Source organism: Labrus bergylta, chromosome 9, assembly GCF_963930695.1.
Source record: "Labrus bergylta chromosome 9, fLabBer1.1, whole genome shotgun sequence".
In the NCBI taxonomy this organism is placed as follows: Eukaryota; Metazoa; Chordata; class Actinopteri; order Labriformes; family Labridae; genus Labrus; species Labrus bergylta.
The window spans coordinates 28692858-28705523 of NC_089203.1; the positions used below are offsets into that span (position 1 = coordinate 28692858).

A 12666-nucleotide genomic window follows, 5' to 3' on the forward strand; every position below is an offset into this window, starting at 1 on the left:
TTATATCTTATTTTCATTCCATGTTATTTATATTTTATATTTCTACAGCTATATTCTGTGTATGAGTTCAGTGAAAATTAATCTGGTTATTAATATAGTTCTTAATGGTTACAGATGCTCTTACAAAGTGATTTTTGTTAACAGTTTGCTCAAATCTTAAGACACTACATCAACCATGTAACTTTAATGTCATCCTCTATAACCTACACAGCACATTAGGTTCAGTTCAGTTTATGTTACTGACGGAAAATTACTACACAAAGTTTGTTTTTTAATGTCCACATTTAGGTGGAGTATAACATTCATCATAACGTCAGATAACCACCGAGCTGAACCTTTAGCTTCTAACATCACACAAACTCATTATTTTCAACAACAACATCTTAACAAACATTTCTAAACCATTGACTGTAAATAATGTAAATAATGTAAATAATGAGCTACACAGTTAGCCGACTGGTTTACAAGCTAACTCTAAACAAGCTAGGTCCGTAAATATAAACACATGAGTAAGCAGTAAATATAACACTACTATATCACTTACCGAAAAAAACTGAAGCATCAACTTGTTGGATGGTCTGTTAACCGCACAGCAAGCCATGTATGTTGTCAGATATGTGTTAAACAAACTCTCCAAACGAAGTAAGAAAGAGGAGAAATCAGACGGATCAAGCTGTTAGCCTCCTGACCTGCTGACCGCGCAGAGCTGTCAATCAAATCTGCCACAACCCTAATATGGGCATAGCCATTTTCCTTAATAGAATAAAATCAGATGAGTTATAAAAAAATTCTAAGTGTTTGTGGATTTGTGCATTTGGGTTCTTAGTACAATTGTCACATTGCAGGAAGTCATATGACTAGAAATACGTCATGCTGACACTTTTGTGCTGCTAGATGGAAAACCAAATCTCCCAAATGACTTTTTTCTGTTTAGGCCAGGCTTACACTCTGCAAAGTCAGGCTGTATCCAACTCAAATGTTTGAGTCCGATGCACACTGGAGTGGAGCAGCACTGCAAAGAGAGAGAGAGAGAGAGATCAATGATAATTAAGGGAGGTCAAATACCCTTTTTCTCGTAAGTGGCAGCCGAGGACACGACTGCATCTGTCAGTCTTCTTCAGAGAAGATGAAACTGGTCTGAAACATTTCACTTCCCTCTCTTAGCTCAGCAACCGTTCAACAGACAGGCACCACTGCTTAACCGTGACAACAGACACGTTTCACTACTTAAAACAAGACGTTATGAGCTACTTGTTTTAGACTTTAGATGCAGTGAAGTTTGGTTTGCAAAATACAAATTCAGAATTTCGCTATAATTCTGTGATAAGTCTTTGTATATGTTGTATCCACTTTCAACATTTTTCTCATTAAAAGAACATTTTTAATCCTTGAGAAAGGGCAAACACAAGCAACACAAAAAAAGTTGGCAAAAAACTTTTTCAGGTTTTAAAGAATAGTTTAAATGTTGTTTGAATTGTGTATATGAAAAACTGAAACTTGTGGGAAAATAATTGTTAAAGCTACTGAAATACTTTTCAGAAAACTTTTAAAATACTTGAAAGACTCATCATCAGATCAGCTCATTGAGTGATTGAAATCCATCATTTCCATCAAGAGCCACTTTGCATGAGCAGCAGCATGCTCCAGTGCTCGGGGAGAGTTTAAAGTCCTGAGAGTTGAACACTGCAGGACTGACAGCTGTCCTTCATCACAACAGGAGACACAGAAATCCTCCTCCTCCTCCTCGTCCAAAAACATGACTTTGATCTGCGTCCTCATCTGGACTCTCCTCCTCTGCTGCTGCTTCACAGGTAAAGTCCAGACAATCAAACTCCTCTCCTCTATGAACATCCGTCTCTCTGAAATGAAGCCCACACAACCCTGATGCTGCTTCATGTGTTTGTCTCTGTCTCCTCAGAGTCCAGAGGACAGGTCACAGTGACTCAGCCTGCAGCAGTGAGATCTGCTCTGGAAGCCTCCGTCACTGTCTCATGTAGGACCAGTGAGGATGTAGCTACTACAGGCGGCAAACCCTTTTTAGCCTGGTACCAACAGAAAGATGGAGGAACTCCTAAACTGCTGATTTACTATGGTAGCACTCGAGTATCTGGGACTTCAAGTCGTTTTACAGGCAGTGGATCAAACTCTGACTTTACTCTGACCATCAGTGGAGTCCAGACTGAAGACGCAGCAGTTTACTACTGTCAGAGTTATCACTATATCAACAGTCAGTTGGTGTTCACACAGTGAAAAAGCGTCGTACAAAAACCTCCCTCAGTCAGCCTGAACAGAAACCAGACTGACTGCTGCAGCAGGAAGCTTCTGCAGAGACTGACACACTTCACTGAGGACACACACTCAAACATTACACTGACTGGTTTCCATCACCTCTTCCTTGTAATACAAAAACTACACAATCAGTTATTCAATATCATATATTTCCACTATACAGTACTTAGCATTTCAAAATGAACCCTTGGCATATGTCAGATATTTATGAAGAGATTTTTAGTGTTGTCCTCGTTCTCTTCTCAAAGGTGACTTCAAGAGAGTGTGGGGTAAAGCCGATCACAGAGCCAGCCTCTTTGATCAGCTTATTGATCTTATTTGTATCATCCAAACAGATGCTGCCCCCCCCCCCCCCCCCCCCCACCAGCACAGTACAGCATAAAAGAGGACACTAGCCAAGATACAAAACGTACAGAAGGTTCTTGCTAAAATCAGAGGATCTAAGCTTCCTTCAGAGTCTTGACTGAGCCTTCTTTAAAAACACATCAGGGTTTTTTTTTCCAATTTAATGTACTGTCCATGAAGACATCGACATATTTATGAAACTGGACAGTTTGGATCTGCTATGAGGGGAAACATCGTCTTTCTTTCTTCTAAAATCAATAATACTTTCCAACATTCAATATGCATCACACCAGCTGACTAAAGATTCAATCTATGTTTGTGTTGGTCAGATTATTGCCTTGGGTAAGTAGGTGCACGAGAGCAGTAACATCTGAAAACTTGTGGACATGATGTCTGTGCACACTAACACAATCAGGACCTGGAGAGATGTCAGTGGGGCTGCTACACACTGCGACACAGGGAGCACAACAGAGCTGTTGGGGGTTCAGTGTCTTGCTCTAGGACACCGCTATAGCACTCGGAGAGTGACCTGGGACCTGGCAGCTTCCATACTTTGACGTGTACAGGGACTTAAACCAGCGACCCTCGGGTTCCCAAACAAGGTCCCTACAGACTGAGCTACTGTCGCCACAAATATATAAAATACAGTGCCTGCTCTATCAACTGAGCTAAACTGGTGCCCTGCAGAGGAAAGGTTAGTCTGGTTCCAAACTTGTTTCCATAAGAGTCCTACTAATTATATCCAAGAAAAGCAGAGCACCCAAAGCACCCACAGGTAAAAGAAGGAGTTTACTACTGTCAATAATTAAAAAACATTTGAATTGTTTTCATTGATAAATATCTCTTTTTATGAGTTAAGTATTAAATCATTTTCTTTTGACATCCCAACAGAATATGCAGAACAGTCTTAACCCTAACCCTACCAAAAAGCCTTTGAATAAACTTTCCACAATGTGTGTTCTCATGATTTTAATTTATGTATTTAAATCTAATTTTGACAACCACAGAGCAGGCATTGAACAAAATGCCAGAAGCAATGTTTTATCACTTTATGCTGATGATATCATCCGTTTTATTTGTAACACATTTCTTACCCACCTTCATTATTTTCAGAGATTTAACAATTCAACACATCAGTCATCAAATTGAGACATTTCACCATCTTCAACAGCAGATTTTGATGATATAAGATTATTTGGAAGTTTTCCATTGCTATTTTTTTTTTATTCTTTAGATGAACTTACCAAAGTCCGTTCAAAAGGGTTAGGGTTAGGGGGTAACTGTTAAGAAATGAAAGATATGCACAACAAACACTGTTTGATTCCATTTTTATTCTTTTGCTCATTTTAAGAAAAACTGTCAATAAAAAAGGCAAGAAAAGTTAAAGTTGAAACATAAAATCATAGAGAGGGAAAGAAGGCATTTAGCGTGTAAACTGAGTGCAGTTTCAGAAGTGAAACAACGGCAGGGGGAAACCAGCAGCAGAGTCCAGGTGATACAGCTCAGTCCTGGGAACACTGGTCCCTCCTCAGTGTCTCTGAGACCAGCGTCTGGGAGCCCTGGGTGGCCTCACAGGTCACCGAGCCCACCTTCATCCACTGGTCTGCAGAGAGCCTCAGGGTGCTGCTCCAGCTGTAACGAGCGTCCTGCTCCATCACCGCAGGGCCCCTGCTCTCCTCCCAGCTGCCGCCGCTGATGCCGTCCACCTTCCAGGCCAGACTCCAGTCTGAGGGGAAGCCCTTGTTGGCCAGGCACACGAGCGTGGCCTTCCCCTGCTGCAGCTCCTCATTGGAAGGGGGCAGAACCATCAAGGTGGGACGGGCTTCACCTAGGAGACACCAATCAGAACAGAGGACAGGAACCACACAGCTGTCAGTCAAACACATCACTCCTGGACACCTTTGCAGTTGAAAGCAAAGTTTCTCCTTTAAGGAGTTTCTGTCAGATGTTTTTTTCTGCTTCAGCAGTCACTCACACATTGTTTCACTTCCCTCTCAGAAATCTGTCATGCAAATCAACACAGAGACGATCATCGTACAGAGAGACCAGAATACACTGGACATAAAATATATACGCTGAAAAATCATCAAATCACTCAAACCTTTGAAATACCTGTTTTTCTAACTCTTGAGTGGAAACATGAACCAAATCTATCAATAAAACATGTTTTAAATCATAAAAGGCCAAAAAATCTTCAGTGACATAATCTGCAGAAAGAGATCAGAGATTTTGAACATTTTCTTTCAAAATTCTTACAACTTCCCTTTGAGCAATTTATTCAAAATGACAAAATGAAATAAAGGCCTTTAAGAGTTATCGTTGATGTGGAATAGATATCTGAAACCAGAGAATTATTTTTTATGAATCTGAAGCTGCTGGACTGAATGTAAATGATCTGTCCTGAGATGGTACAGGAGGACAAACACAAACAGGAAAAAAATATAATGTAAAAATGTATAAATGTTTCTTCATATTGTAAATGAAAAAAAAAAAAATTACGATTACATTGCACTGTTTAGAAATCAACAGAAACTTACCTCCGACATCCAGTCTGGTTCCTCCACCAAAAGTCCACCACAGTGATACAAAGTCACTGAGTCGCCGTACAAAAACCTCTCACTGCACAGAGACACGGCTCTCTGACTTCAACACATCGTACTCAAACTACCAGCCCTCAAGATGCAACTTCACCTTTACAATGATAACACTCATTTACTCTGGAACAAATGATGACTCTGGCTTCAGATTTGACATTTATTTTGATACGATTTTGTGTTTCATTAAAAATTCGTTTTTAGTCTAAATACAGAGAAAAACATGCACACAAATGTTTGGGTCAGTCATTTTCAGTCTTCCATTTCAAAATAAAATAATCTCTTGACATACAAAGGGTTAATATTTGACTTACTTCCAACATCCAGTCTGGTTCCTCCACCAAATGTGTACCACAGTGATGCAAACTCATTGAGTCGCCGTACAAAAACCTCTCACTAAAGAAAGTAAAAAAAAATGCTCCTTTCTGCAAAACCTTCAAATGAACTGAAAAGTATAAAGAATACATTTCCATTAATATTCAAAATTAAGACATTTTATTCAGGGGATTTCTCCAGAAGCATGAAGACGGTTTTAAAAACATGTCTTATTGAAAGTTAAAATCATTAACTTTATAAGTAGTATAATCCAAGTCCCCAGTTAGTCAGAGCATTTCCATAAAGAGCCACTTTGCATGAGCAGCAGCATGCTCCAGTGCTCGGGGAGAGTTTAAAGTCCTGAGAGTTGAACACTGCAGGACTGACAGCTGTCCTTCATCACAACAGGAGCCACAGAAATCCTCCTCCTCCTCCTCATCCAAAAACATGACTTTGATCTGCGTCCTCATCTGGACTCTCCTCCTCTGCTGCTGCTTCACAGGTAAAGTCCAGACAATCAAACTCCTCTCCTCTATGAACATCCGTCTCTCTGAAATGAAGCCCACACAACCCTGATGCTGCTTCATGTGTTTGTCTCTGTCTCCTCAGAGTCCAGAGGACAGGTCACAGTGACTCAGTCTGCAGCAGTGAGATCTGCTCTGGGAGCCTCCGTCACCTTATCATGTACAACCAGTGAGGATGTAGATAATACTTTTGGCGAACCCTTGTTAGCCTGGTACCAACAGAAAGATGGAGGAACTCCTAAACTGCTGATTTACGATGGTAGCACTCGAGAATCAGGGACTTCAGATCGTTTTACAGGCAGTGGATCAAACTCTGACTTCACTCTGACCATCAGTGGAGTCCAGACTGAAGACGCAGCAGTTTACTACTGTCAGAGTGTACATATCATCAACAGTGAGTTGGTGTTCACACAGTGAAAAAGCGTCGTACAAAAACCTCCCTCAGTCAGCCTGAACAGAAACCAGACTGACTGCTGCAGCAGGAAGCTTCTGCAGAGACTGACACACTTCACTGAGGACACACACTCACGAATGTGCGCTCAGTTTAGTTTACTGTCCTGCAGACTCTTTTACCTAAAACAACTTTTCAACTTACACAATAACAGCCAATGTTTAGGGACGGATAAAAGCAACACATAGCAGTACTTGAATAAGAGAGGAAGCAAACACTATACAGGAGCCAGTCCGCACTTTATGTGTTTTTATTTGCCTCTATAAGGTGTTCACAAATGTCCAACTGAACCTGGGCCTTAAAGCCCCGTTTCCACCAAGCGGTCTGGTTTGGTTCAGTACAGTCTGACACGGTAAATCCTGATCTTGTTTGCGTTTCAACAGCCAACCGTACATCATAAAACAACAGCGGCACGACAGACAGCCAAGACATTCAATAAAGAAGAAGAAGAATGTGACACAGTAAATAAAAATGAATGATTGCATCTCCCAGGTCGTCCATGGGGCGGAGCTACGCGCTGACATATAGTCGCATAAAAACAGAAAACAGCCTTTTAATGACTCTCTCCAAAACGTGGTGCGTTTTGTGTTTGTCCTTTATTACCGCTGTCAAGTGAAGATTCTTCTTTCTACCAATCAACAGACTGCAGTGTTTCTAGCTCCAACCTTTAGGGTCGGTTCAGTACGCTTGGCACCCCAACAGAAGCGTGCCAAAAAAGTATTCATGACAGTAGAAACGCCAATACATGTGTACCATACCGAACTGAACCGGACAGGTTCTTAAGTTTCTAACTACACTCTTCTCCTCTGTCGCCCCCCGGTGGTGGAAAATAATTCCAAACTTCATTGGATCCGCAGAGTCCCTTTGCACCTTTAAGAAAAAGCTAAAGACCCAGCTCTTTATGAACACCAATGACCTTCATGATGATGATGAAGATGAAGATGGTGTTGTTTGGTAATGATGATCACGATATTTAGGATGGTTGTGATGCTGATTAGAACTCTGAAGAACAGCTGTTGAAGTTGTGCTTTCCTGTCAGCATCTGTGTGTCAGATCAGACTGAAAGCTGTTCATTTGCACTTACTGACTTTGTTTCCTCCTCTCTAGATCATCGCTTGTGTTGCACTTTGGATAATAGCGTCTGCTAAGTGAATTGTAGAGTTGAAGTGACTCTGAAAGATTAAAAGTCCCAAACCTCAAAGGCACAGTTTCTTTTCCTTTCAAGTGATCACAGGTATCTGGATCCTTCTTCTCCATTCAATGCAAAGTGTGTGAAAACAAAACCTTGACTGGCTCCTTTCTGGATCCATAAAAGAAACAAACAGTCAAAATGGAGTCAAAATATTCAACCTGAAATAAGAAAAAACAAGTCAATATGTAGAAAACTGATATACTCTGTAAATAGATAAGAAAATGCACAAGCATCTTCTTAGAAACACATAACCATAAAATCTAAAATATATTTCTTCACACCCATTACATCACCATTAATTTCAAGAACTACTCAAGACCTCGTCTCTATGAGGTGTAAAGTGATCCTCTTCAGTGAGTCCTTACAGGAGAGTCTCTGTGGAGACTGAATGAGCTGCTTCACTAACAGTCTGGATTTATTAACTGAGTCTGGAGGATGAACTGAGCAGGATATAAGGCCATTTTTAAAAGACGTACTCTGCTGCCCTCTGGTGGCTGAATGAGGGAAATGATACTGATAGAGGTACAACCATAGACTGTAAATATTACTGGACGAACCCTGACCCGTCTGTGACATAGGCAGAAAATGAGTCCAATCGACGGCCGCATCCATATTGGATTTGCAGTCTCAACCTAACTTCGGATCAACCTAGCGACAGCAGTAAGGCGGGACCGGCGGGATTTAGCTCCGCCCATTCAGCTCGACGTTAGCAGTCCACTTCACAGCATAGCTAACAGCTAGGCTGCTATCATCAACTATTCCTGCTCGTCCTGAGAAAACTCTACTAACAGTAAGTTAACATTTAACTTTTCTACAACACAGTTAAAACGAATTATATTCAACACAAATATTTAATTAAAGTCTTAAAACTACACTTTTTTAAATATACAATTATGTTTATGAGTTATTTGTTAGAGAAGTTTGACTTTGTCAGTGTTAGCAGAGAAATACATTAACAAAGTTTTATCCATAAACTGTAAATAAATATGAGACATCCAGAAGAAATCAATATTACAAAGCATACAGTTCATGTTACTGTTCTGACAAAAAGAGGAATGTCTGTGTTTTATATTTACTGATGTCAACAGCGATGAGGTGAACATGACAATTGAAAAATAATTATTTAGTATTTATTATAAGACATTTGTTTTCTATTGAACCTGTGAAGTCATGGAGTCTGTGGACAGTGTCAGCTTCACACCAAAAACTTTAAGTATTAGAAAAAATAGTATTTAAGACTGGCATCTATTATGATGAGTTGCAGCTACCTTGTTCAATATTATTCCTGCAGATGTGGCTCATAACAAAAAAACAGCCTGAGCTGTCACGTGTAGTTAACTGTACATTTTGTCTTGTCTGAGGCATTAATTGAACACCTTTGTATTTCTCCTATAGACACAGTGTGGATTATTGGTGACTTGTCCGTCGAGGTGCCCAGAGAGCTGCAGAGACAGAGGAAGAAACCTGAGCCTCAACAACATCTGCATTTGTTGGTTCTTCTGGGGTGGACTTCAGTTGCTTCTCTTCAACAGCTCGCTGTGAGGGAGGTCTCCCCCGGATGACCTGAGTGATGTCACCCACAGACTGAGAGCTGAGGCGGGTTTTAAGCCTTTTGACAAACCGTTACACCGCGCCCACCTGTCAAGCTGGTCAGCTACACGCCTTATTGTGAATAACTCTTATCCTTCATCAAAACATTCACCCCCCCGTACAGTGTGTGTCCATCGAGACATGAGCTAATCACACCTATTTGTTTGTTTTGTACCAAGCTGTAAACATGTTCATCTCTGCTGTAAAAACAGACTTTTTTTAATGTTGTTTTTCAGATTAAATAAATATTTCTATATAAATGCACTCTTTTATGTCTACTTATGAGTATACATTTCAGATTAATGCTCAACTCAATAGCTAAGGGAAGGAAGTCTACTTTTACACAACTTCTTACTCTTTTGATAAATACTAATGTAGTTCATTTATGAAAATGGGATGGAACAGAGTCATTGCAAAAATTTGCCCTTAAACACAGCCCTATTCTTAAATCAAGATACGTGGAGAGTAAATAAGATCAATAACTTGTGAATAAAAACACAGTTAAAAATGATTTAGAAATGTAGTCTTCCCAGATCAATATCACATAATATCAACTTCTCCCATCTAAACTGGACAAAGGGTTTTAAAATGGGAAGAAAATAGTTTGATTGCAAGTTGTTTGGAGGAGATCTAGTTTTATTTGAACAGCATGAATACAGTCTTCCAAGGTGCAAACCCTCCTCTTCCTCCTGAAGCCTGTGGAGCTCCTTCATGTACTGCTGTCTTATCTGCTGGACATCTTCTGTCACCAGAACTTCGACTGTTGAAAAGTCATTCTGAAGAAGCTCGAGCATGTGACATGGATCCAGGAGAACATGGACTTTTAGTGAGGGGTCTTCAGGATGGCAAAGAAAGAGAGAAAATATCAGTTATTCATTAAATCATTTTGTTTGTTCTCATCTATTTTTCTGTATTCATCTGTGTGTAAGAGTACATTTATAAATTCAACAGTGTACTACCCAGACAACAAAGGTACAGTATTCAGGTCATCAACATCTATTTAAAGTTAAGAAGATAAACATTATTGTAATCATCATGTCTCACTCACACAATGATATTCCACATTAAATGGTCTCAGATTTTGTGTGAGGAAAAATTAAGCAATTTATTGTGGATAGTACTTCATCTTAACATGAAACAAATATAACCTGAATTATTTAAATCATTAACAGGTCCCAACTCTCTGTGCTTTAGTACAGAACATACAGTAACTCATTTATTATTAACATGAGCTCAGTACATGGCTGTAGTCTTCAAACTATTTCTTGTACTTTATATCTATGTGCTTTATATCTTATTTTCATTCCATGTTATTTATATTTTATATTTCTACAGCTATATTCTGTGTATGAGTTCAGTGAAAATTAATATGGTTATTAATATAGTTCTTAATGGTTACAGATGCTCTTACAAAGTGAAGTTTTTTAAAGTTGTTAACAGTTTGCTCAAATCTTAAGACACTACATCAACCATGTAACTTTAATGTCATCCTCTATAACCTACACAGAAGATTAGGTTCAGTTCAGTTTATGTTACTGACGGATAATTACTACACAAAGTTTGTTTTTTAATGTCCACATTTAGGTGGAGTATAACATTCATCATAACGTCAGATAACCACCGAGGTGAACCTTTAGCTTCTAACATCACACTAACTCATTATTTTCAACAACAACATCTTAACAACAAACATTTCTAAACCATTGTAAATAATGTAAATAATGTAAATAATGAGCTACACAGTTAGCCGACTGGTTTACAAGCTAACGCTAAACAAGCTAGGTCCGTAAATATAAACACATGAGTAAGCAGTAAATATAACACTACTATATCACTTACCGAAGAAAACTGAAGCATCAACTTGTTGGATGGTCTGTTAACCGCACAGGAAGCCATGTATGTTGTCAGATATGTGTTAAAGAAACTCTCCAAACGAAGTAAGAAAGAGGAGAAATCAGACGGATCAAGCTGTTAGCCTCCTGACCTGCTGACCGCGCAGAGCTGTCAATCAAATCTGACACAACCAAATATGGGCATAGTCGTTTTCCTTAATAGAATAAAATCCGATGAGTTATAAAAAAATTCACCCCCCCCACAGTGTGAGGAGAAGGGGCCGTCAACTTCTCAGATATATCTCGTTTTTTGAACCAGGCTGTAAACATGTTGATTCCTGTGGTAAAAACGGGCTTTTTTGGCTGTGGGCTTATGGCACTTCCGGCGCTTCTGCAGCCAGCCTCAAGCGGAACCTCGAGGAACTGCAGTTTTTTGTACTTCCGCATAGGCTTCATTTTTCGAGACCGGAGGTTGCCCCTTGGGTACAACACACTGATTATAATCAGATACTTATAATATACAACTATTTATGAAGAATTGATCAAACCCAAGGATGAAACGCTTTAAAGCAAGATTACTGAAACATGGAAGAAAACAAGGATTCTTAATAATTACAAGAATAACTAATTTAAGACAGTCGTATTTCCTAAGGACCCTAATAAAAATCAAAGTTAACCGGATAAGTTTCTTAGACAAAATGTAATGGGGCAGCTGTGGCTTAGAGGTACAGTGGGTTGATTGTCAGAAAAGTTGTCGGTTTGATCCCCAGCTGCATTAACCCAAATGGTTCCTGCATCACCATGTTTGTGATCGGATTGATGGACAGTTTGGCACTTCATGTCCCGTCTCTGGGATAGTGTAGTTCCTTTCTTCAGCCAAAGTCTTTCTGTCACATTTCCATATTATCCATTGTAATTAATAATTTTCTTAATTCACTTGTCTCTCCTGATTTAAATGATATAGAATTATATTTGTTTCCACAATGTTCTGAAATACATAACTTCAAATTTTAGAAAAGTTTTTGCTGATGCAATGCAAAGTGCAAAAAAACAGCAGTTCCTCGATTGTCCACTTGGCTGTGGTGTGTATGGGACTTCCTGTGTTCCTGGAGCCAGCCTCAAGTGGACACTCAACAAACTGAAGGATTTTGCACTTCCGCATTGGCTTCATTTTTACAGACTGGAGGTTGACGCTTGATTTTGGTCTTGACAAATCATTCTACATTAGCAAAAGTGTATATGGTGATTTTTTTCTATAAAATATGTATGGATTACGCAAAAAACTGAGAGTTTTGCAAAACCGTCTTGGTTCAAAACTTACAGCAGCACAGTTTTTAGTATCAAAGTTTTCTGAAGACAGAGAAGAGGCTGATGCAACCATCAAAGCGCTACAGGATAGCAGCACATTACGTCTGACTTCAGGCCAATTTAAGCCAATTTAGCATTTTAGCATGGAGGACTTATGAGTGAAGATGAACGTGAAAGTACAAAGAATATCAAATTATATAAATCAGTGCAGTGGTTGTGATATAAT

The 12666-nt window shown here is 39.4% G+C and overlaps 1 long non-coding RNA gene and 1 gene segment (V, D, J or C); one reads left to right on the forward strand and one right to left on the reverse strand.

Moving 5' to 3' along the window:
• Positions 1–3945: 3945 nt before the first annotated feature.
• Positions 3946–5715, reverse strand: LOC109980422 (Ig kappa-b4 chain C region-like). The segment is given in 2 exon segments: positions 3946–4462; positions 5543–5715. A coding segment is annotated over 1 exon segment (306 nt).
• A 203-nt stretch (positions 5716–5918) lies between these two features.
• LOC109975910 (uncharacterized) lies at positions 5919–9564 on the forward strand. 2 transcript variants are annotated; one of them, XR_010666927.1, is made up of 3 exons: positions 5919–6045; positions 6153–8500; positions 9106–9564. It is a non-coding gene; the product is annotated as an uncharacterized lncRNA (long non-coding RNA). The 2 variants fall into 2 exon arrangements; XR_010666926.1 differs by lacking the exon at positions 5919–6045 and having other exon boundaries at positions 6069–8500.
• The last annotated feature ends 3102 nt before the right edge of the window (positions 9565–12666 follow it).